Consider the following 21,722-nt stretch of genomic DNA (forward strand, 5'->3'; position numbering starts at 1 on the left):
GCGGGGGAGGAGGAGGTCGACGTTTTGCAAAAATAAACTAAGTCAGGAATTAACCGCATGGCTCTGAGACGGCGGAGTGCAGGGGCTAAGGCCCCTTCACTCCTCCTTCCCAGACAGAGATCAAGGCAGCATTGGAAGTGAGGTAAAGGCGGGGAGGAGACGTCCCCTCCCCACCCCCTAGCACCCTGGATGGTCCAGGGGACCTCACCAGCGGCCCCATGCCCATCCCTAGGGCGGAGAGGGGGGCAGGAATTATCGCCCCTACCACCCCAGCTTCTTGGGGCAGGATCTGGGGATCGGGGCAGGGGGCTTGGCTCAACTGGCCCCTTACCCGCCCCTCCCAACTCAGTTATTGCATAAAAATAATGGAGCCCCAGCACCTGGGGTGGGGTGGCGAGCAGGAAGGGGCCGAGATATGGCTATAGGGGCAGCAATCCCCCCACCACTTCCTGGAGTGCAGAAGTCCCCTCCTTTCCAGTGCCCATCTTGGCGCGTCCGCAGTGTTGGTGGAACTAGGGGCTCCCGCCCCTGCGGAAGAGAAAGTGTCTTTGTGCCCACAGTGCGGAGAGAAGGGGCGGGGATGGGTCAGGCCCAGGGGGTGGGAAGTCACTTCCGGCGCCCGCTGGCCCTGCGCTCCCCTGCCTCCCGCTTGGGGTTGCCCTCATCCGTGGAGGACGTGGTAGGTAGTGTCTGCCCCCAGCGGGCGATCTCGGCGTGTTCTCCCACTGAAGCGGCCACAGCCTCCAGCCAGCCGTTCATCTCCTCCTGGGGGAGAGAGACAGGGCACAGAGTCCGGATTTGGAAGAAGGCAGACTGAGTAATAGATGAGCCTGGAATCGGACTGCCCTCTGAACTTCCGTTTTCCAGTCTATTAAATGGGGGTGATAACGATAATGCAAACCGTCGCATAGCACTTCAAGATGTGCCAGGCTCTGTTGTAAGTGCTTCTGTGGATTAATTCACTTAATCCTATGCAATAGGATTATATCTAACACCCACTATAGAGATAAACAACAACACAAACAATGATAACATCAGCGACATTTAGAGAGCACTGACCTTTACCAGGCCATATAAGTACTCTGTATGTATCAACTTAGTTCTCATAAGAACCCTAGAATGGAAAACTGTTTTCATCTCCATGTTAAAAGTAAATTGGCAGGGAGAGAATACAGGCCTACCCCAGAGCCTCTGGTAAGAATGAATGAGATGATGAGCATTATTTTCAACATCTCTTTAAACCACCTCCATGCCTGCTCCTCCCCTGACCTCTCCCCTTAGCCTCAGTCCCATTGTTCACTCTCTTCCACTCCCTCCTCCCCTCCCCACAGGCCGGCTGGGGGCCAGCCTTGTGCCCTCACATGTGGGTGCCTGTCCTGGTTGCCTCCTGGGCTCCACACCTCCTCTCTCCCTCTCCCCAGTCTACCCTGCACATTGTTGCCAAAGGATCTTTCTTAGACATCACTGTAACCTCTACCCCCCCAATCTTGCTCAAACTCTGCCACGGCTTCCCAATGCCCTTAGGACAAACTCCAACCCCCTCCAAATGGCCCACAATGCTCTGTGAGATCCTACCCCTGGGAACCTTTCTGGGATCCTTCCTCCTTGAACCCTCCACCAGCTCAGTTAATGCTTTGTATTTCTGCACCTCTCGTTCTTCTCTGCCTGTATCATCCCATTTTTTCACTAACTCCCATCTTTTATCTTTCCAGTGGTGCTTCAGGGGCCAAGGCAAGGAGGTTGGACTTTGTCCTGGGGCTTCCAGGCAGCCCTCCAGGTCCCTGCCTCCCCTCCCCCCCTCCTTAGGTTAGGAACTTCCTCTGGGCTCTCCCTGTCAATAGGCTTTCCCATCATAGCCTGGTGACTCTGGCTTGTGTTTCTGGCTCACAGTTGCATCACTCTGGGCCAGAAACCAGCCAGCCAGGTTGCTCCTGAGGTCCAGAGAGGGGAGAGAAAGGACCAGATCTCACCTCATCTTTAGCCTGGAGCAAAAACTCGCTGCCATCCTGGGTCCTGTAGGAAGGGGACACAGAACTTGGGGAATCTGGGGCAGGGGCCCGGCCCACCCATCCACCAACTATCCTCCAGGGAAGCAGGGTATTGCTGGGGGGAGGAGGGGAGTCGGGCCTTGGATCCCTCCCCCTTGCCCATTGGGGGGCTCACTGGAGCTTGAAGACGTGCTTCTTTTTCTTGTAGTCACTAGCCACCTCGCTGGTGGCCTTGTGCAGGCTGAGCAGTGGCTCCCCGCCGTGTGTGCCCCCAGACGCCGGACCCTTGGCGTCCTTGTAGAAGCCCAGCTCCCCCTTGCTGAGAACGCAGTACAGGCTCACCCAAGACCTGGGGTGACGATATGGGGCTCAAGGCAGAGTCACAGCACTCTGCCTGGGAACTCTTCATTAATACCTTTCATGGCTGAAAACACCTGAGCCTTCCTTCTTCTTGGGCCTTTGCCTTAGCTGGGCCATGTGTCTGGGGTGCTCTTCCTTATGGATGTTCCTGAGCTGAGGGGAGACTCTAAGACTCTCAGTTCCAAGCCTTATGCTGACCCCTGCTGGGCCTGCCCTTCCATATCCCCTCCCATACTGAATTTCCTGAAGGCAAGACTTAAGCTGTCTTCATCATAAGCCTTTGCTTGGGTGTGTTCCTTGCCGACTCCTTCACCCACCATGGAATCCCCTGAAAGGAGATCTCTGTGTCTTGTGTCTGGTATGAGAAATGCCTATCTCCTATTCGGCCAAAGCCTCAAAGGAGAAGGAAGTCTCTTGAGTGAAATACACGGAAGGTGCCCCTTTATTCCCACCTTGGCCTCACTACGAGGAAAAAAGACTGCCTCAAGGCAAAACCTCAACCTGTTTTGCCCTTTTCACATCTTGGGTCTAGGCCTCACTCTGCTCGCTGGCCACCTCTCCCCAGATTCTGCCTCACGGTTGGACAAAAAAAGGGTTGGACAAACATGAGCTGAACTCCAAGAGTAAGTCGCTATTTAGACATCTGCATGTGCCCCCTACCTCAGACCTCAGAGCTTGGGCTCTGTCCCTTTTCAGACCTCTCCATCCACCCCAGCAACAATTTGAAACTTCGAGGATGGATCCACCCCATTCATTGAGAGGTTGGATGACCTCTCCAAGCTTCACCTTACAAACCATTGGAACCCTGTAGACTAGACCCCAAATCCAATTTGCCATTAGCTCTATAGTTAGCTCCTGAGTTGGTTGCTATGAGTTTGGGTGGCAATTTATTTACATTTGGAATATTTTCTTCCTTTACGGTCCAGCTCCCCACCTAAGCTCCACCCCCTTGGCCACCGAACTAAACACTAAGTCCCGTTCCTCCAATTCAAAGATTCGAGTCCTTGGAGCCCCGCCCCTCTTCAGGCCCCGCCTACCCCCGCCACCCGTAGGACTCCAGGAAGTTTAGTACCACCCCCAGGCCCATCTATTCATTTATTGGACACTCTGAGCTTGGGACCCGCCTTCCAAAACCCCGCCCACACGCTCACCGGTTGGACGACTTGCGGTTAGCGTCGAGCTCGCGCTTGCGCAGCAGGAAGCCCTCGTGCTGCACTGTGTGAGTGGGCGGTGGCGGAGGCGCGGGGGCGGAGCCGCCCTGGGCCGGGGCGGAGCGCGAGCGCCGGCTTCCCCCGCCCTCACCACCCTCTCTGGGCCGCGGCCGCCGTCGCGGCTTGGGCCGGTCCCGTGCCCGCGGCCGGTCCGGCCGAGGTGTCCGCTCGGGCGGCTCAAGCCCGTTGGGCAGGCGGCCTGGGGGAAGCTCACGAGGCTGAGGCAGCGACGGCTGTGTGGAGGGAGGGGGAAGAGGGGTGCTGTCCATAGGGGGGGTGTTGGAGCCATCTGCCTGGGGGACTCACGAGTCTGGGGGGGGGTCCCCATCTGTCTTGGACGCGAGTATGGGAGGGCCTCAGGGCTGGAGACCCAACTTTTAGGGGCCCCATCGGTGTCGGGAGTGAGACTGTCAGGACTCCTGGGTTTGTAATCGCTCTCGATCTTAGGGAGGAAAGCGCTAGCCCTTTGGAGGTGGGTGTGCAGGCACGTTGATGTCCCGGCTGTCTGTAGGAGGAATCTGGGACCTCTGTGTGTGTGTGGCTGTCTGTGAGGATATGTGAACCCCCCACCGGGCTAGAGAAAGTCTAGGACAGATGTGGGAAGAGTGTGGAGTCTGTCTGTGTGTAGAGGGGAGTAGGAGTCTCCTTAGGTTGGTGGCCTTATCTTTCTTAAGGAGAGATTTTCAGTTTGTGGGAGGCATCTGGGGGCCCTTTCCATCACCCCCTGAGAATCTCTGCAGGGTTCAGATGGGGAGGGGGAGGCGGGAAGCAGGGCTAGGCATTGGTGTTTCTGACTCCTGCTGGGAGGAGAGGGTTCCCCATACCCCCACCCATCCTGAGGCTCAACTTACCCCAACAGGGAGCCCTGGGCCTGCTTCTTTCTCCTGCAGCTGCTCCACAATGTCAGCCAGGGTGGCCTTCCTGGGAGGGGGAGGCCGAAAGACCCAATGGAACTGGGGACGCCCTCTCCCAGGGACCAGCTTGGTTTTGGCTGGAGGAGCCTCCACCTCTTAGCCTGAGATGCCAGGCCCCTGTTCACTTCTTCAGCTACCTTTCTCAGATGCTTGCCTTGTACACCATAGGTACTTGGAACATGTCTGCTGGAGGACAGAACCTCTCCTTTGAGTTTTAGCCAGAGAAAAATCCAAACTGGTGCCTTCAAGCCTTTGGACATTATGCTGCCTTTTTTCCCCACCCACCCCCTGAGATCCCAAGCCCCTCAGACTTCTTTGGTCATTTTGGGTCATCACTATCCATTGTTTCCCCCGCTGGACTGGGATCTCCACCCAAACAGGGCTGAGGCTGGTATGGCCACTGCTCTCTCTAGCACATACCACATACAGAATGGGAACTCAGCAAACGTTCATGATATGCAAAATTAAAAAGGAGTCAAGAAGTCATTGTCTCCAAAACATATTTGACCAATGGTCTCTTAGTGGGGATACAGCTGATAAAATCAATCTGCCCATCATGCTCTGGTTAACACTGGACTCTGAAAGGCCTGGGTTCCAGTCCTGCTTCATCCAAACTGATCGACTTGCCCTCTCTGAGCCTCAGTTGCCCCATCCATAAAATGGACATGACAGTAGCCCCCAGTTTAAATGGCGGAGAAAGACTGTGATGTGATGAAGCATTAGAAGATGGTTTCACCATTAGCCCAGTAGAGAAACTGAGGTGCAGGGAGGACAAAATCCCTGCCTGGGCCACCTAGGCAGGGGCCAGAACTCAGTAGCTAAGTCCTTTCCTCCAACAGAACTGCCACTGTGGGACCATGGGCACCTCTCCTCCTCTCCTTCAGCCTGTTTGCACCTCTGCAAAATGGGTACCAGGGCAGTAAGCAGTTCTGAGCCCCAGCAGCCCTCCCCACGGGCCCGCGTGGCTCCAGGAGCTCTCCGTGTCCCCGATCCCTCATTCCCTGGGCACCTGAGGGCCTCACCCCTTGGCCAGCTCTCCTCTGGTAGGCATCTCCTGTTCGCTGGACTCCTGTCTCTCCAACCGCCGCTCGCGCCGCTCGCGCCGCCGCTCCATCTGCTCATAGCGGCCCAGGGTGAGGCTGTGTGCCGCCTCGTGGTCCGCGGACTCCTGCCGCTCTGGCCGTCGCCTCCGCGCAGCCTCCTCGGGTTGATCGGCCGATTCCTGACGCTCCGGTCGCCGCCTCCTGGGCAGCTCCTCGGCGCGATCAGCTGACTCCTGGCGCTCTGGGCGCGGCCGGACCTGCTCCGCCGCCGCGAGGGCCCCGGGGGTCTCCGCCGCATCCTCGGGTGCGGCCGGCGGGGCTGGAGTCTCCACCCTCCCCGGGATCTCCGGCAGCCGGTCGATGCGCGGCTGGAGGCGCTCGGGCTTGAGCTCCTGGCGCACGTACCCCACCCGGGTCCGCACCTCTGCGGACAGTGTGTCCGAGGCCCGACGAGCCAGGGGCTCCAAGCCCCTCTCGTAGCCCCCTGGCCGCAGTAGGGGCGCTGCCTTGGCCGCCAGTTCCGTGGGGTCTCCAAAGAACTTGCGCCCCAGCAGGGGCGTCGGGGGCTGCTTGCTCTGTTCCGCCTTGAGTTTCTCTATCTGGGAACGGAGGGGCCAAGGTCAGGTAAAGGGGCGTGGGGGTGGGCGGTCTGGGAAGACGCCTCTGGGTTGTCTCCCACACCATGCAGTTTAATATTTTCTATTACTGACAAGGCAAGGCTGTGCAGGCCTGCGTCCATGTTTTCTCCCTGCCAGGAACTTAATTCCTTTCTTCCTTGGCAAACATCTAGTGTTAAGAGTCGGCTAAATAATCACTTTCTCTAGGTGACTTTCTGACCCTCACTGCCTCCTTCCTGAATGTCCCCTAACCCAGGGCATTGAAACAAGGGTCTCTCCTCATTCTTCAAGTCTCACTCAGATAGGCCTCCCCCTACGCCAGGACAAGTGCTCTGGGCTCCCACAGCACCTTGTGTTTCCCCCATCCCAGCCCTGGGCTGTCACTGTCTGGTGACAGGTCTGTCCCCTTCCTCTCCCCCACCAGACTGGGAGCCCAGTGAGGGTCTGTCTCGGCCCTCACTCAACCCAGCACTGAGTACCAAGTTCCAGTCCCGGTATGTCTGTCTCATATAGATGGATGGGGATGGGGGGTGGGCAGGATCTTGGGTGCTGACCGTGGTCAGGCGCCGCAGAGAGCTGAACCTTTCTTCCCAGGCTGCAGCCGCTTTGCGGAAAGCCTCGTGTCGCCGGATAAGCTGTTCCACCTCATCCACGCTGCTGCCCAGCTCCCGGCTCTGCAGGAGCGGCTCTTGGGCTGTCAGCCAGGCATCGGCCACCACTGCCTCCTGGGCAAATTGGTGCACTTCCAGCACTGAGGGGAGACATTGGGGGTGAGGGTGAAGGGTGCACCTGTGGGCCCTTCACAGGGCACTGGCTGTTTTCTCTGGCCCTCCACCCCGCCCCCTCCACACCCTCCCGCTTCCTGTATCCCAGCCCTGACCACTCTGGGCTCTGCAGGAATGAGAGGGGCTGGGGGTATTTCTGAGGGCACCAGCTTCTCCCCTAGGTGTCCACCACCAGAGATTCAATGGCAAGACAGTCCTCTTGTCCACCGCCGCCCCCCAGGCCATCGTGTTTGCTGCTGGGCACCCATGAGTGGTGTACAAAGCATGCTGGGTCACCCTCTGGGCCTTTCCAAACATGCCAATCTCTGTGCCCTTGAACCCCATGCATGTGGGCCCCCACTCACTCTGCTGCAGCCATTCCCAATGGCGGTCCCACTTCTCTGACACCTCCTCCTTCCTGGTTCCCAGCTTGTCCAGCTGTGCCTGGATCTGGGAGTGGTGGGTGGGTAGGAGAGGCGTCAAGGGAGGTTCCTGCCCCAACGGGCACAGATGGCAGAGGGGCACCCCCGCGCCCCTTCCCACCTCGTCAGCCATGGCACTCTTGTTGAGCAGCAGAGAGCGCCCCAGCTCCTGGCAGGCTGTCAGCTCAGGCACCCGTGCCTCCAGCTCAGTCTTCAGGCCCTGGTGGTAGTTCATGAGCACCTCCACTGACGACACGTCCCTACAGTGGCCGGGGGCGGGAATCTGAGCCTCAGATAGCCTCTCCAGGCCCCCATGGCGGATGCAAGTCCTGGATGAACCCAGATCCCTGAGCCAGCTGTTTGGTAGCATCTCAGGACACCCACCTTGTCAGGCCAGGTGCTGAGGGGCCAAGCTCTTCACTGACTCAGTGACTCCAACTTTTTCCAAGGTGCTCAAACGGCACATTCTGGTGATTCTAACCTCAGGCGTCAAGATCTAATTTTTCTAACTTTTTAAAGCTAAGCTTCTGAAGGCTCCACTGGCCAATGATCTGAACTTTCCAAGTCTGGGCTATCCAAACGGTAGGCAGCCGCTAGACCTGGGTAGCAAGTGAGCCCTTGAAATGTGGCTGGTCTGAATTGAGATGTGTTGAAGTGTAAAGTACGCATCCTATTCTGAAGACTGTAAAATAGCCCAATGATTTTATTTATTAAAAAAAAATATTTTGGGGGTGCCTGGGCAACTCAATTTCGGTTAAGCGCCTGACTTTGGCTCAGATCATGATCTCACAATTTGTGAGTTCAAGTCCTACATTGGGCTCTGTGCTGACAGCTCAGAGCCTGGAGCCTGCTTCGGATTCTGTGTCTCCCTCTCTCTGCCCCTCCCCCGCTCTCTCTCTCTCTCTCTCTCTCTCTCTCTCTCTAATATAAATAAACATTAAAATATATTCTTAATTTTTTAAAAATAAGCTCTACCCCCCAACATGGGGCTCGAACTCATGATCCTGAGATCAAGAGTCGCATGCTCTACCGACTGAGCCAGCCAGGTGCTCCTCAATAATTTTAATACTGACTACATGTTGAAATGATATATATTTGGGTTAGTAAAATGAATCACTAAAATTAACTTTCACTTGCCTCTTTGTACTTTTTTGAGTTAAAAAAATTTTTTTAAAGTAATCTCCACACCCAACCTGGGGCTCAGACTTACAACCTTGAGATCAAGGGTTGTGTGCTCTACTGCCTGAGACAGCCAGACACCCCTGTACTTTTCTGATGTGTTTACAAGAAAAGCTTAAATTATATATGTGGCTCACATCTGTGGCTTGCATTATGTATCTACTGGACAGTGCTGTTCTCAGCTATCCTATGCCGAAACAAACTCCAAATCTCTGAAGGTTCCCCCAGTCAGCAAGCATAGCTTTGTAAGACTTAATACAGCCAAACTTACTTCTGAAGATCCTGAATTATAATGATTCCCGCCTAAGACTTAGTACGTCTGGAATGATCTATTTCCCAAAAGTGCCCTCCTCTGAAGTTCTCCATCTCAGTAAATTCACCCATTCATCCATTGACTCCTCTTTTTCTCTCAGCCCCTGAAGCTAATTCATCAGTCAGACCGGACATCTATAACTTTAAAACACACACTGTGAAATGCTGTGACACCTCTGAGATTTTGTATTAAAAGAACTCAGCAAGGGGTGGAGGGGGAGTTGGGGAGCACACAGATGAAACAAGGTGGGCCAAATGTTGATGGGTGTTCATTCTCTGCGTGGGGGTTCACTGTACTGTTATCATGACTTCTGTGTACATTTGAAATTTTTCCTAATAAACATTTTTTTTTTAATTCCTAAAATGAATAACTTCTCCCCATCTCTACAACCATCACACTGAACCAAACCCCCATCATCTCTCACCTGGATTATAGCAGCAGCCTCCTGGCTGGTGCACCTGTTTCTACCCCTGTTCTCTGTACTCCTTTTCCCACAAGGCATCTGGAGTAATCTTTCTCAAATGCACCTCATATCACATCACTCCCCTGCGGTGAAGTCTCCCACAGCTCCCAACTCAGGGAAAAAGGCAAACTCCTCACCATGCCCTATTGCCCCTCCCAGCTCATTTGCTACCAGTCTCTACTCTCCCCCACCCCCACTCACTCCATCCAACCATAATGATTGTCTAGCTCCTCCTCAAAATACAACCTACCTCGGGGTCTTTGCACTTGCTGATCCTTCCACCTGGAAAACTCTTCCCCACCCCCTCCAAAAAAAAAAACTTTACCCAACTCACCATCACTTCCCCCAAACTTTACCCAACTCACCATCACTTCCCCCAAACTTTACCTGACTCACCATCACTTCCTTTAGGCCTCCATTCAAACATCACATCCTCACAGAGGCCTTGCCAGCTAGCACCTCATCCCCTTACCTTGCTTTGTCTTCCGAGCGCTTATTACTACCTGAAATAATATTAGGTGCTTTTTCATTTATTTGTTGCCTGCTTCTATGCTCAGAATGTAAGCAGCATCAGGGAAGCAGCTTGGTCTTGCAACCATCCACGCACAGTAGGCATTCAAGAAATATTTGCTGAGTAAATGAACGCAGGCAAGGCCTCACAGTCAGAATCACCACTCTCCAAATCCCTGTCTTCCTGGACACGCTGCTGAACTACATTTCCCAGCCTCCCCCGCAGACAGGTTAGGGCTCCTGGGCTGACAGATGGGAGTGCAGGTTTAGTCCCTGAAACCTCCCATGTGATCTTTCTCTCCTCTTCAGCGACTGCAACTTCTGGGGCCAAGTGATGGAAAGCCCTTGGGTCCCCATCACCGTGGGATGGGTTTCTGTTGGCCGCTCACTTTGAAGTGTCAGGTCAGCAATAAATCAGTGCCCTCCACCCACTAGGTTAAGCCACAAATGCAGTCCCACACCTTGCTTTCCCTATCCTGGCTGCAGCCCACTCCATGATGTGACACAGAGAGGGCAGCAGTGGGCAACTGGGAAGGCCAGAAGGCAAGAGGATGCCCTGAGCTGCCAAGGCCAGGCCTGACAAGGGATCATAGCACACATGAAGCATTTCCTCCAGTGCCTGGCAGTTGGGTATTGAGATTTCTTCAGGGAAGGGGACTGCCGATGGGCTGTGGCGGGGAGGGGGGTGGTGCCCAGAGGCAGGTAGGGAGCCCGAGGTGGGATGAGGGGCACCTGGGCTTGTCAGCTGCCCCAATCTGGCCGGCGATGCCGTCCATCCAGGAGAGCAGGTCACGGGCCTGGCTGTGGAATCGCAGCGCGTCGGCCGTGGAGCTGACGTGCAGGCGGGCGTCTTCACAGGCTGCCAGCAGCTCCTTCCAGCCCTGCAGCACCTCCTGCTCCCGGCTGGCGATGGCCTCTGCGTGCTCACCCGCGTACACCGTCCGCAGCTGGGCTGCCCCCTCCTGCAGCTGCCGTACCTGCGGGGCATGCCAGGTCCAGCGCCGGCCCTCCTCGGGAGCCAGGCCCCGCCCCCTGGATCCGGGCCCCGCCCCGCCTCGGATGGCCAGGTGTAATGAGCCGCCACCCTTGTGATCCCACAACTGGGTCTCCCCCCCTTATCCGCTGCCTGATTTCTGTTTGGGTTGCCCACTTTCTGATTGCTTTTTAGACCCATACCATGTTTCACTCACGTCTGCTGCCTGTTTGTCATTGACTCACCTGCGTTCTGACTGCTTTTGGACCTATGACCAGGTTTCTTTCAGTCCGCTGCCTGATTTCTTTTGGTCTGAGAGCCCTACTTCCACTGGGTCTTCCTCTACCTCAGTACAGACCGATCTGATTTCCTTCAGGAAACCTCTTTCCACCCTGATGTTGAGTAGACATACTGTCCATTTTTTTCTTCACTCAGTTTTTTTTTTTTTCCAGACTCACTACCTACTGCCCAAGTTCCTTCAGAATGGTTATTCAGTTACTATTGGGTCTCCTACTCAATTTCTATCGGCTCTGCCATGTGAGTTCTACCAGACCAGCCACTCACTCCCTATTGGTTCAGCCGCCTGACTTCTTTTGGAGTGACCACCATATTTCTATCAGATCCACTGCCTAATCACTATCAGTCTCTCTGCTTGATTTCTAACAGTCTGACAGTCTAACAGCTCCATTGTCATTTCCATGAAACCCACTCCCATCAAAGTTCTTGCAGGAAAATCATAGGATACCATCCGAGACCTATCAAATTTCTATCTGCCCCAGGGCCAAATTTCTCTTAACCCTCTGAAATTTCCTTTAGGCTCTCCATGTGGATTTGGAAAAGATTCCCTTCACCGTTTCTAGGAGAACCCCTGCCATTGGAGAAACTGTCTGATTTCTATCAGATATTCTGTACCACCTTTCCCCCCACACTGCCTGAGTTCTACGCACCAAGCAATCAGGCGGTTTTCTGCCTGCCCCATCATCTGGCTTCTCCGTTCTGTGGTCTGTTTTCATCTGTTCTACTGTCTAATGTCGATCTGTTCTACAGCCTGACTTTCGCCTGCTCTGCAGCCCAACATGCCTTGGCCATGCTGTCCAGGCCCTCCCACCTCCCCTCTTGGCCACCGGCACCCCACCTGGGACACGAGGAGCTGCAGGTCATGCTCAAAGGCCCGCAGGGTCCGCTGCATGGAGCTGGCGCTGGGTCTCGGCTCAGGTGGGGCGGTCAGACGGGGCAGTCGCCTCCGCTTCTCCTCGATCTGACCCTGAAGCTCTCGGGCATCGCTGAAGAACTTATGCAGCTCCCGAGAGGCGGCCAGCAGCTGAGCCCTTGTGCCCATAAGCTCCAGCAGCTCGGCCCAGGCCTCGTTCAGCCCGTCCTTCCACTCAGCCATGGTGGCCGCCGCCGTGTGGCCGCACTCAATCAGCTCATCCACCATCTGGTTCACGGCCGCCAGCCGCTCCCGCCCTGCCGTGCCCGTCTCACTGGCGAACTCGGAGAATTTCTCCTGCAGCACCTGCCACCAGGAACACAGCATGGGCCAAGGCCCTTTACACACAAGCCCCCTCCACCCCTTGTACCGTGTAAGAGTAATAATAGTAACGATGATGATGACGGTCACGAGAAAAAGCAAGATCAAATGCTCATCGAGCACTTGCTCTGTAGCAATAACAGCAGCAAGAAAAATAATCCGATGACAGTAACTGACGCCATCTTGGGCACCGTGTGTGCTGGGTATTGTCCTAAGTGCCTTACATTCTGGTAAATTCTTGGGGCTCACAAAAGAGCCAAAAGGTGGGTGCTATGATCATCCTCGGATTCGAGCTGGGGAAGCTGAGGCCCAGAGAACCTTAGGAGCATACGCCGTCGCCGCGGGTATTAATGTTATGACTGGTGGTGCTCACCGTGACGTGCTCAAAGTCCTGGCCAAGCTCAGGGGAACCGGCCACCACCTCCTTCTCCGCGATCCAGTGCTCGAGCTCGTCCACCTGGCGGCTGAGCTGGTACAGCCAGTACTGCTGCTCCAGGCTCACCCTGCGCTCTTCGCCCAGCTCCTTGAGTGCCACATACAGGCGGTCCACCTGAGACTGCCGACGGCTGATCTGCTCGCTGATGGGGGACACGGAGGGGCAGGGATGGAGCCCCCCGAGACTTCAGGACAGAGCTGTGACCCCCTGCCACCCCCCTCTCAGGGCAGGGCTGTGTTTCCTCTGAACCTTCGGCCACAGTAGCACCTGCTCGGACTCCTTCGCAGGGGCTTCTGTTTTCTGCAAGACTCGGATTCAGCGAACCCAATACTTGCATCTCAGCGCTCAGGGGAAACCGCCTCCCTAAGCTTGACAAGCTCACTGCCCCCCCCCATCTTCTCTGTGGTCCCACCCCCTGCCCCTCCAGTGACCTGGGCGGGGCTCCCGACTCCCTACTTGGGTCCCCAGCCAAGGCACCTCACCTCCAGTCCATCTCCTGGCTCAGGAGGGCAGAGGTCTAACCCTGGGCCCCCTCTCAGGTCCCAACCCTCGTCCAGGCCTCCCAGAGATGGCCCCTACTCCTGACCTTAGGGAGGCCATACACCTGGCCACCCAGGAGGTCTCAGGCTACACCCAATCACAGCACTCCAGGGTTTTCTGTCCTTCTGGACACTTCCCAGACACTGGGTGGAAAGAAGGCCCTTCCCTGTCTTGAGCTCTTCCTTCTCTCCTCAGTCTGAGGCATCACCTCGCATCCCTACACTCAAATTCCAGTACCCCTGGCCCCACCCTCTCAACCATCCCTGGGCACTGCCCCTCCATCCGGGGCCCCAACCACGTGCTGAAATCCGAGGGCTCCAGCTCGGGGCAGTGAGGGCCCCTCCCACCCCAATGTCCAATTTGGGACCGTGTCCCAATTTCCACCAGCGAAGCTTCAGACTCTGCTGGGCCATTCCTTAAGAACTGGCTCCGCCCCTGCCTGACCCCAATCCCCCCCCCCCCGCCCCCGTCCGCCCACCTGTCCGGGTGCCCCATCTCCAATAGCGCCCGGCACTGGCGCGACAGCTGCGCGATGCTTTCCTCGTAGTTCTCCACGCCCTGCTCCAGCTGCAGGTGCTTCTTGAGCAGCTGCAGGGTGCTCTGTTCGTCCTGGGGGCACACGGCGCCCGCGATGAGGCGGCAGCGGCCGGCCCCGGGCTCCAGAGCCCCCAGGTCCCCCGCACCCCCCAGCCCGGGCGCACCTTGCCCTTGTCCTCACTCATCATGAGCAGCTCCTGCTCGCCCAGCCACGCCTCCACCTCCGCCACGTCGAAGTAGTACTGCTCCACCTGGAAGGCGGCGTCCAGCACCTGCTGCCGCCGCTCCGCCGCCTCCCGCAGGCCGGCCCAGGCGCCCTGCAGCTGCTCCTGACCTCGGCGCACGGCCTCCGCCTCCGGGCTACGCAGCGAGGCCAGCGTGCCCGCGCGCTCCAGCACCTCCTCCAGCCGCGGCCCGTGCGCCTGGATCTCCCGTCGCAGGCCCTGGGGGCGGGAGGTGGGGGTGTGGGTGGAGAGGGGCTTTCCGAGGCCCGGCAGGACCGCGTGCGCACAGCCCATGGAGGGCATCAGAACCCCCGCCCCGCAGATAGCCCTCCACCTTGTGCCAGGTACCACGGAAGCAGTTTGCTGTAACTCGCTCACTCACACCCCCATGTTGCAGGTGGGAAAACAAGCAATTAGTAAGGGGGTGACAGGACTTGAGCACAGGACGCTGGCCCCAGAGACTGTGCTCTCAACCAAGCCGCCTGGTGGTGTCAGATACCCTCTAATGGTTGAAACAGGCTGCGAATCAGGTTGCTTAGGGGCAGTGGCTGTCTAACTCACGGGCAGTGAAGTGTGCAAATCTTTTTACACGTGGGTACACCGTGTACCCAGCGCAGGATGTGGAACACTTCCATCACCCTCCAAGGTTCCCCCTCAAGCAGCTCTGCACTTGCCGTGTGCCCTCCTTGGCTTCTGTGCCTCAGTTTCCTCAAGTTGCAAATGGAGATAATACTTGTGGACACTGAGCACTTGCTACCTGCTACTTTGCCAAGCAAGCGCTCTGCACGATGTAGCAGCTCATCTGGTCCTCATGGCAGCCCCAGGAGTCTGACTTCATTCTATCTCACTTTACAGATGGGGAAGCCAAGGCACGGCAGCAGGGGGGGGGGCGGGTGGTGTTGAGGAACTTGCCAACTGCACATGGCTGGTGGTGGCCCTAACATCCACCTTGTGGGGTTGTTACTATGGCGCACTCAGAACTGTGCCTGGTATGCAGTAGGTGCTCAATCAGTACCAACTGCTATCACTCGTCCAACAGCTCCTGAATGTCCAGCACTCTTGTGCACGCACAGCTGAGCTCCCCCAGCGTTAAGCACGAAGTGCACTTGACTGCTTGCCTCAACCGTGAAAAGGACAGGCCAGTTCTGCTTGTCCTCAACACTGTCAACGGCCAAGAGTGTGTTCATCGAAACAGAGACACGAAAGCTGGGGCGCCTGGGTGGCTCAGTTGGCTAAGCATCCAACTCTTTTTTTTTTTTTTTAGAGAGTTTATATATATATATATATATATATATTTTTTAAACGTTTATTTTTTTTTGAGACAGAGAGAGACAGAGCATGAATGGAGGAGGGTCAGAGAGAGGGAGACACAGAATCTGAAACAGGCTCCAGGCTCTGAGCTGTCAGCACAGAGCCCGACACGGGACTTGAACTCACGCACCGTGAGATCATGACCTGAACCGAAGTCGGCTGCCTAACTGACTGAGCCACCCAGGCGCCCCAAGTGTCCAACTCTTGATGTCAGCTCGGGCCATGATCTCGTGGTTGTGGGATTGAGCCCAGAGTCGGGCTCCATGCTAAGTGGAACCTGCTTGGGATTGTCTCTCCCCTCCCTTCTCCCTGCCCCTCCCCTGCTCATGAGCTTGCTCTCTCTCTCTCTCTCTCTCTCAAAATAAATAAACTTAAAAAGAAGAAGAAGAACGAAATCTAAAAAAACCCTCCATCTGTGCAGCGTGGTCACAAACTTTTGAGAATAATTTGTAAACCCACCTCCCCTCCATCTCTCAGTGCCCATTCTCCCAACCCATATTCTTTGGTAAAGGGGGTAATGAGAATAGCTGGTAGGGTTACTGTGAGGATTAAATTAAACAACCAACATACCCCCCTAGGACGGCACTTGGCACACAGTAAGTCTTTTAATCCATGTGTAATTATTATCGGTAGTCGTAGTATTCCTCTTTTATGTGTCTTACACTAGGCTTTGACTGAGTTGCTTTGACTGAAGAGTCCTTCGGCTAAGTGATTTGAAAATTTAGATGTGGAACTAAGGCCCGGAGAAGTGAACAGAGATCCAGAGAGCTCTTTGGGGCTCAAAAGCACCCCCACCTTGATCAGCTGGGGAGTCGGCGCTCTCCCACTGATTAGCTCGTCCTTTCTCCCTGTGGGTGGTTTGGGTTCTCATCTACTGTTGTTTTTCTTTGTCCTTGCCCAACAGCCATGCTTCTCACTGTTACTCGTGGGACCCTGGCTTTCCTTTGAGGAACCCCCTTGCCTCAATCTCAGCCCAGGTGATTAAGGCTGACTCCACCTGCAGGTTCCAAGAGTGGGCCCTGAGTCCAGACCAGGCCAACAGAGCAGACAAATCCCTGGCCACCATGATTAGTTCGGGGATGGGTATGGGACTCAAGCTCGGCCAGGGAGAGTTTATCCCTGGGACTATTGCTGAAAATATTGAGAGAGAGAAGTCCTCTTCAGTTTTACTGGTGGGATGTACACTTGAATCTGTTGGAGGTCTTTCGCTACCAGGGGAGAAGAGCTGACCCTGAGAACAAAGCTACCACAGAAACATACACCCACACACCCACACTCACACCATGTTGAGAGATTCATGACATCACGGAAGTACCTGGATGCATCTATACCTGCTGTCCATCACAGTCTTCCCCATCACAAGAGCCAGCGAATTTCCTTTTTGGGGCCTTAACCACTTGGACCTGTTTTCTCTCATATCCAGATGTGTCCTAACCCACACCCTCACCCTGGCTCTGCTCACCTGGTTCTTTTTGATGCACTGTTGGACAGCCTGCAAACCACTGCCTCGCTCGGTCTGCATGGCCAGTGGCAGTCGCTCCTGGACCCATGCCTGGGGAGGATACAGGGAGCAGGTCAAGGGGAGAATGCACCCAAGGACCCCTGCATTCCAATTCAACTGGAAGCCACCGGCACAGTATCTAAGGCCCTTCCTCACCAAAGAGTCTTGGTCACATCTTTGGCCCCTTCTCTTGACATACTCTGCTTTGCTCTCTGCATGCACTCAAGCCAGGTTCGTGCTTACCTCTGTCCTCTGCACAGGCACGTCTTGCTTCCTGGAATTCCCTTCCTGCTCCCTCAGTGGGCTCACTGGGACTCTTCCTTCCTGTCTCCACTCAGACATCCCCTCCTCTAGGAAACCCTCCCTGACTCTGGACCTTGGCCAGCTGCCTCCTAACTTCCTCATAACAGCCCTAATCACCCTGGATTGTCACTGTCTGGAGAGAGCTCTGTCTCCCCGCCCCACCCCCCTTGGACTCTTGAGCCCTCTATGGGCAGGAATGGGGTCCGTCTTGGTCACCCCCGTGACTGCATTATCATCCAAGCCCAGAGCTGGGCCCATAACGACCAAGTGAATGAGCAAATGCGTGAGTAAATGAACGAATGAGCAAATGAGGAAGTGAGTGACTAAGTGCGAAAATGAATGAATGAGGGGCGAGCGAATAAATGGATAGTAATAAATCAGCGAGGGAAGGAATAAAGGATGAGTCAGTGAACAACTAAATGGCTTCATGAATAAATCAAGGAATGAGAGTAAGTGAGGGTGGAAAAGGTGAATGAATAAATGCGTGGATAAGTGAACGAGTGAATGAGTAAGGGAAGGATTGAGTGACTGGGTCTAGCGCGGTGTCAGTCGGTAGGTCTCCCAGTCAGCTCCACCCTTGAACTCGCCAAGGTCCCACGGCCTCGCCCCCACTCCCAACCTCCACTCCCCCGCTGGCTCGCCGGCTCGCCTGTGGCCTCCTAACCCGCCCCATCCGCGCAACCCTCACCTCCCGGTTACCCCGGTCCCGCCCCGTCCCCGTGCCGGTCCTCACCAGCTCGTCGTCGAGGTCGTGCGCCACCTGGTGCAGCTCCTTGGAGGCGAGCAGCAGGCGGCGGCGCTCCTGCAAGGGCTCGAGCAGGCGCACCAAGCGCTCGCCCACCGCGTTCTGCCGCTCGCCCACCAGCTCCTTGCTGGCCGGCTCCAGGGGCAGCGCCGCGGTCTGCGCCTGCAACTCTCCCACCTCGCGGTACCACTCCTCCACCTGCGACTCCATCGACTGTGGGGACAGGGGCAGAGACAACGGGCTCCACCCTCCCTCCCCATCCTGCCGCGGCTCTCCAGGACCTTCATGGTGACGGCCAAACCCGTCACCACGAGGCACCATTTCACTGGGCCCTTGCCCTCCAGAAGCGCTACCCTCCTCGCTGATGCTGCCACACATTAAACAAGTTCCTGCCTCAGGGCCTTTGCCTTTGCTATTCCCCCTACCAGGCATGCTCTGCCTTGTCAATCAGATTTCAGTTCAAACATTATTTTCTCAAAGAGGCTTACCTGCCCCCCTGGACTAAAGCGGCCCACTAATTCGTTAATTGTCAGAACAACCCTTCAAATTTCCACCCTACTTTACAGAGGTGGAAACTGAGGCCCAGAGAAGTTAGGTAACTTGTCCAAAAGAGCCAACCTTTCCAAACGTCATAAATACAACATTATAGTGATTTAAATGGCTGGTATGCCATAGGGGTAGACAGAAAGTGCAAAAGCAGACCCAAATACACTGGAGAATTCATACATTTTATAGATGCCATTTCAAATCTCCAAAGAAAAGATGGATTATTCAATGAGTGGTCATGGGCCAACTGGCTAACCAGTTTAGCTGGATCCCTTCCTTGCTCTTTGTGCTGAAAACAATTCCAGATGGATTAAAGACTTAAATGGAATAAGTAAATCCATAAGGCAGAGAAGAAAACCTGGGCAAATGCTTTTATAATCTTAGGATGGAGAAAATCTTTCCAAGCAAAAAAAAAAAAAAAATCATAAAGGGAAAGATTTATAAATTTGGCCACATAAAATACTTTTGCATCAACCAAAATTTCTAAATGTAGTTGGAAGGCAAGTGACCACCTGAAAAAAATATTTAACACATATTAGAACAAGGAGCTAGTTTCTTTGACAGTCAGAGAATTCCCCTTCTCCCTGCTTCCTTTGTCTCCACTTACCACCATCAGATAATTCTGTCTTTATTTGAGGTTTTTTTTTTTTTTTTTTTATCGGTCTCCGGCTTCTAGAATGGGAGCTTCATGAGGGCAGGGTTTGTGTCAATTGGCCTGTGTATTCCTGAGCACCTAGAACAGTGTCTGCCATGTAGAAGGTCTTCAGTTGTGATTTGTTCAATGCCAAAGACAAAGGCTGGCCCAATGTGAACAGGCACTTCTCCCAGTGAAAAGGCAAACACAGAAGACAGACTAAGCACCCGAAAAGATGCCCAGTCTCACTAATCAGCAGGAAAATACAATTTAAAACAAAGTATCTTTCCCTATTCACCAGATTGGCAAACATGTAAGGGGAGGATAATATCTAGTATTGGCGAAGATGCAGAGGGACGGTCAGGCACACTCAGCCACTGTCGGTCGGTGGTGGTGCAAATTAGTAGAGCCTTTTTGGAAGGCAATTTGGCAAGTCCTATCAAAATGTAAAAAAAAAAAAAAAAAAAAATGTGCATACGTTTTGACCCAGCATTTGCACTTGCCCTTCTAGGAATGTAACTAAAGAAATACTGGCACATGTGCACAAAGATGTTTGTCCCAGGATGTTCATTGTAACTGTTTGTCCAAGGATCACATCGTAGCAGAGTTTATAATGGGAAAAAATTAGAAACAAACACGATGCCCATCAAGAATGAAATGGTTAAACAAATCCACATCAGTATGGAATAATGGTCAAGATTTACTGTTAACAGAAAAAAGCAACTTAGAACACACATTTGAATATATTACATTTGTCACGGGTTGCACATGCATAACGATTCCCTGGAATAAACAAGAAATTAATCACAGATGGTACCTATTGGGGAGACAAGAACTCCATGAATGGGGCAGGGGTGAAGGAGAGACTTGTTGCATAGGATTTTTTGTACAGCTTTTGATGTCTGAGCCATAAAATATAATTATTAAAAAATTTAAGCATTAAAAAATTAAAAACAGTAAAAATCCATGCAGGTAGTGAATGAGTGCACAGAAAGAGGTCCAGGAGGATGCACACCAAATCATAACTGAGGTTTCCTTTGGGTGCGGGAATGAGAGGCATGGTTAAGGGAGACTTTACGTCTTACTGAAGACTTCTAGGTTAGTAAGATCTTTTACCAAAAGAATATATTAATTTATTACTTGTGTGACTCTAAACAGATGGGGGAAAGCCATAAAAGAAAGCAAAACAATAATGAAATTAAGTGGTAACAGATTAGAGCAAATGACTGCAACTCAATACTCAAGACCCAAGAATCAAGTGAAGACTTTTTGTTCCAAAGTTCGGTAATGCAGAGCTGTTGATTTTGCCAGCCCACCATTCACCCTTTCCTCTGCAGCACCTCAAATCCTGCTCTCAGACCTGAGCTTCCTGAGGGACTAAAAGAACCTTGAGCTCCAAGGGTGGCCACATGACCCAACCTAGCCAATCAGAACACTGAAACCAACCATCCTGGCCACAGGGATTGGGTAACAGATGGCATGTGACCTAAGATCAGCCAATGAAAACTCTTCCCACTTTTGCGGGAAAAGCGAGTGAGCTCAGGCAGGTGCTCTCTTTCCCATGGGGTCCCTTAGCTGTTAGAACATATGCCCGGGGTGCTGGGGGCCAAGTTGCCACCAGGAAGGAACAGACTCCCGGACAAGGAGGCCAACACAGAAGAAAGCAGGTCCCAGAAAAAGAGACAGATTGCCCAGGTCATAATTTGAGTAACTGATCCAGCCATGCCTACAGCTGCATACCCGCTGGATTTTTCAGCTAGGTGAGCCAAGAACCTCCCCTTTAGCCCAAGTCAATGTGGTTTGAAGTTCTATGAACTGCACCCTTGAGTCCCAGCTGATACAGTTAACAATCTGTAGGAGCCATAAAAATGGATAAAAATCAAACGTTATAACAAGTCGAAACCATCCAAAAGGAATTTCAAAAGGCATAATTACATGCTGCAGAAATCAAAGCAAAGTAAAATAGTCACTCCAAAACCCTTTTCACTAAGAAAATCACTGCAGCAATGTGTAGAAAATCAAAATGCATTCGAATTCTGGAAACACATATAATCTGAAATGTTAAGGTTACAAATTCTAGTTCTCCACTAGATCAAAACCCCTCCATAACCTGCCCACCAAGCGGCTGTGTGAACTGAGATGGGATAATTACAGGACTGACACTTTTCTACTTCTGCAAGAATGCCACATATTTTGAACACTCATTTAATGTGAATCCTTCCCTGTAAATGTGAGCAAAGGTTACAGAAGGACAGTTGGTCATTAAACACACAGAAAGATGTTTAGCCTCCTTCAATGTTAAGGGAAATGCAAATTAAAATAACCATAAGGCACAGGCGCCTGGGTGGCTCAGTCAGTTAAACGTCCGACTTTGGCTCGGGTCATGATCTCACGGTTCATGGGTTCGAGCCCCATGTCAGGCTCTTTGCTGACAGCTCAGAGCCTGGAGCCTGCTTAGGATTCTGGCTCTCCCTCTCTCTCTGCCCCTCCCCTACTCATGCTCTGTCTCTCTCGTGTGTGTGCAAAAATAAACATTAAAAAAAATAACCATAAGCGTCTTTCAGGGGCGTCTGGGAGGCTCAGTTGATTAAGGGTCTGACTCGATTTCGGCTCAGGTCACGATCTCACAGTTCCTGAGATCCTGCATTGGGGATTCT

At 53.7% G+C, this 21,722-nt stretch overlaps 1 protein-coding gene across 1 annotated transcript in view; it reads right to left on the reverse strand.

The window, feature by feature from the left end:
* Positions 1 to 606: 606 nt before the first annotated feature.
* Positions 607 to 21,722, reverse strand: part of SPTBN4 (spectrin beta, non-erythrocytic 4) — a 73,009-nt gene continuing 51,893 nt past the window's right edge. Inside the window, exons 20-35 of the mRNA XM_047079177.1 lie at positions 17,874 to 18,098; positions 16,799 to 16,888; positions 13,966 to 14,244; positions 13,743 to 13,873; positions 12,662 to 12,866; positions 11,893 to 12,273; positions 10,517 to 10,761; positions 7,441 to 7,579; positions 7,263 to 7,347; positions 6,688 to 6,884; positions 5,496 to 6,115; positions 4,411 to 4,480; positions 3,500 to 3,792; positions 2,164 to 2,337; positions 1,971 to 2,013; positions 607 to 765 (exon numbers count right to left, since the gene is read on the reverse strand). Of these exons, the coding sequence (XP_046935133.1) occupies positions 607 to 765; positions 1,971 to 2,013; positions 2,164 to 2,337; positions 3,500 to 3,792; positions 4,411 to 4,480; positions 5,496 to 6,115; positions 6,688 to 6,884; positions 7,263 to 7,347; positions 7,441 to 7,579; positions 10,517 to 10,761; positions 11,893 to 12,273; positions 12,662 to 12,866; positions 13,743 to 13,873; positions 13,966 to 14,244; positions 16,799 to 16,888; positions 17,874 to 18,098 (3,336 nt within the window). The remainder of the gene's footprint in view (positions 766 to 1,970; positions 2,014 to 2,163; positions 2,338 to 3,499; positions 3,793 to 4,410; positions 4,481 to 5,495; positions 6,116 to 6,687; positions 6,885 to 7,262; positions 7,348 to 7,440; positions 7,580 to 10,516; positions 10,762 to 11,892; positions 12,274 to 12,661; positions 12,867 to 13,742; positions 13,874 to 13,965; positions 14,245 to 16,798; positions 16,889 to 17,873; positions 18,099 to 21,722) is intronic.

This window comes from Lynx rufus, unplaced genomic scaffold (assembly GCF_022079265.1).
Source record: "Lynx rufus isolate CCGP_SWC_20201006 ecotype Redwood Valley unplaced genomic scaffold, mLynRuf1.p SCAF_16, whole genome shotgun sequence".
Lineage (NCBI taxonomy): Eukaryota > Metazoa > Chordata > Mammalia > Carnivora > Felidae > Lynx > Lynx rufus.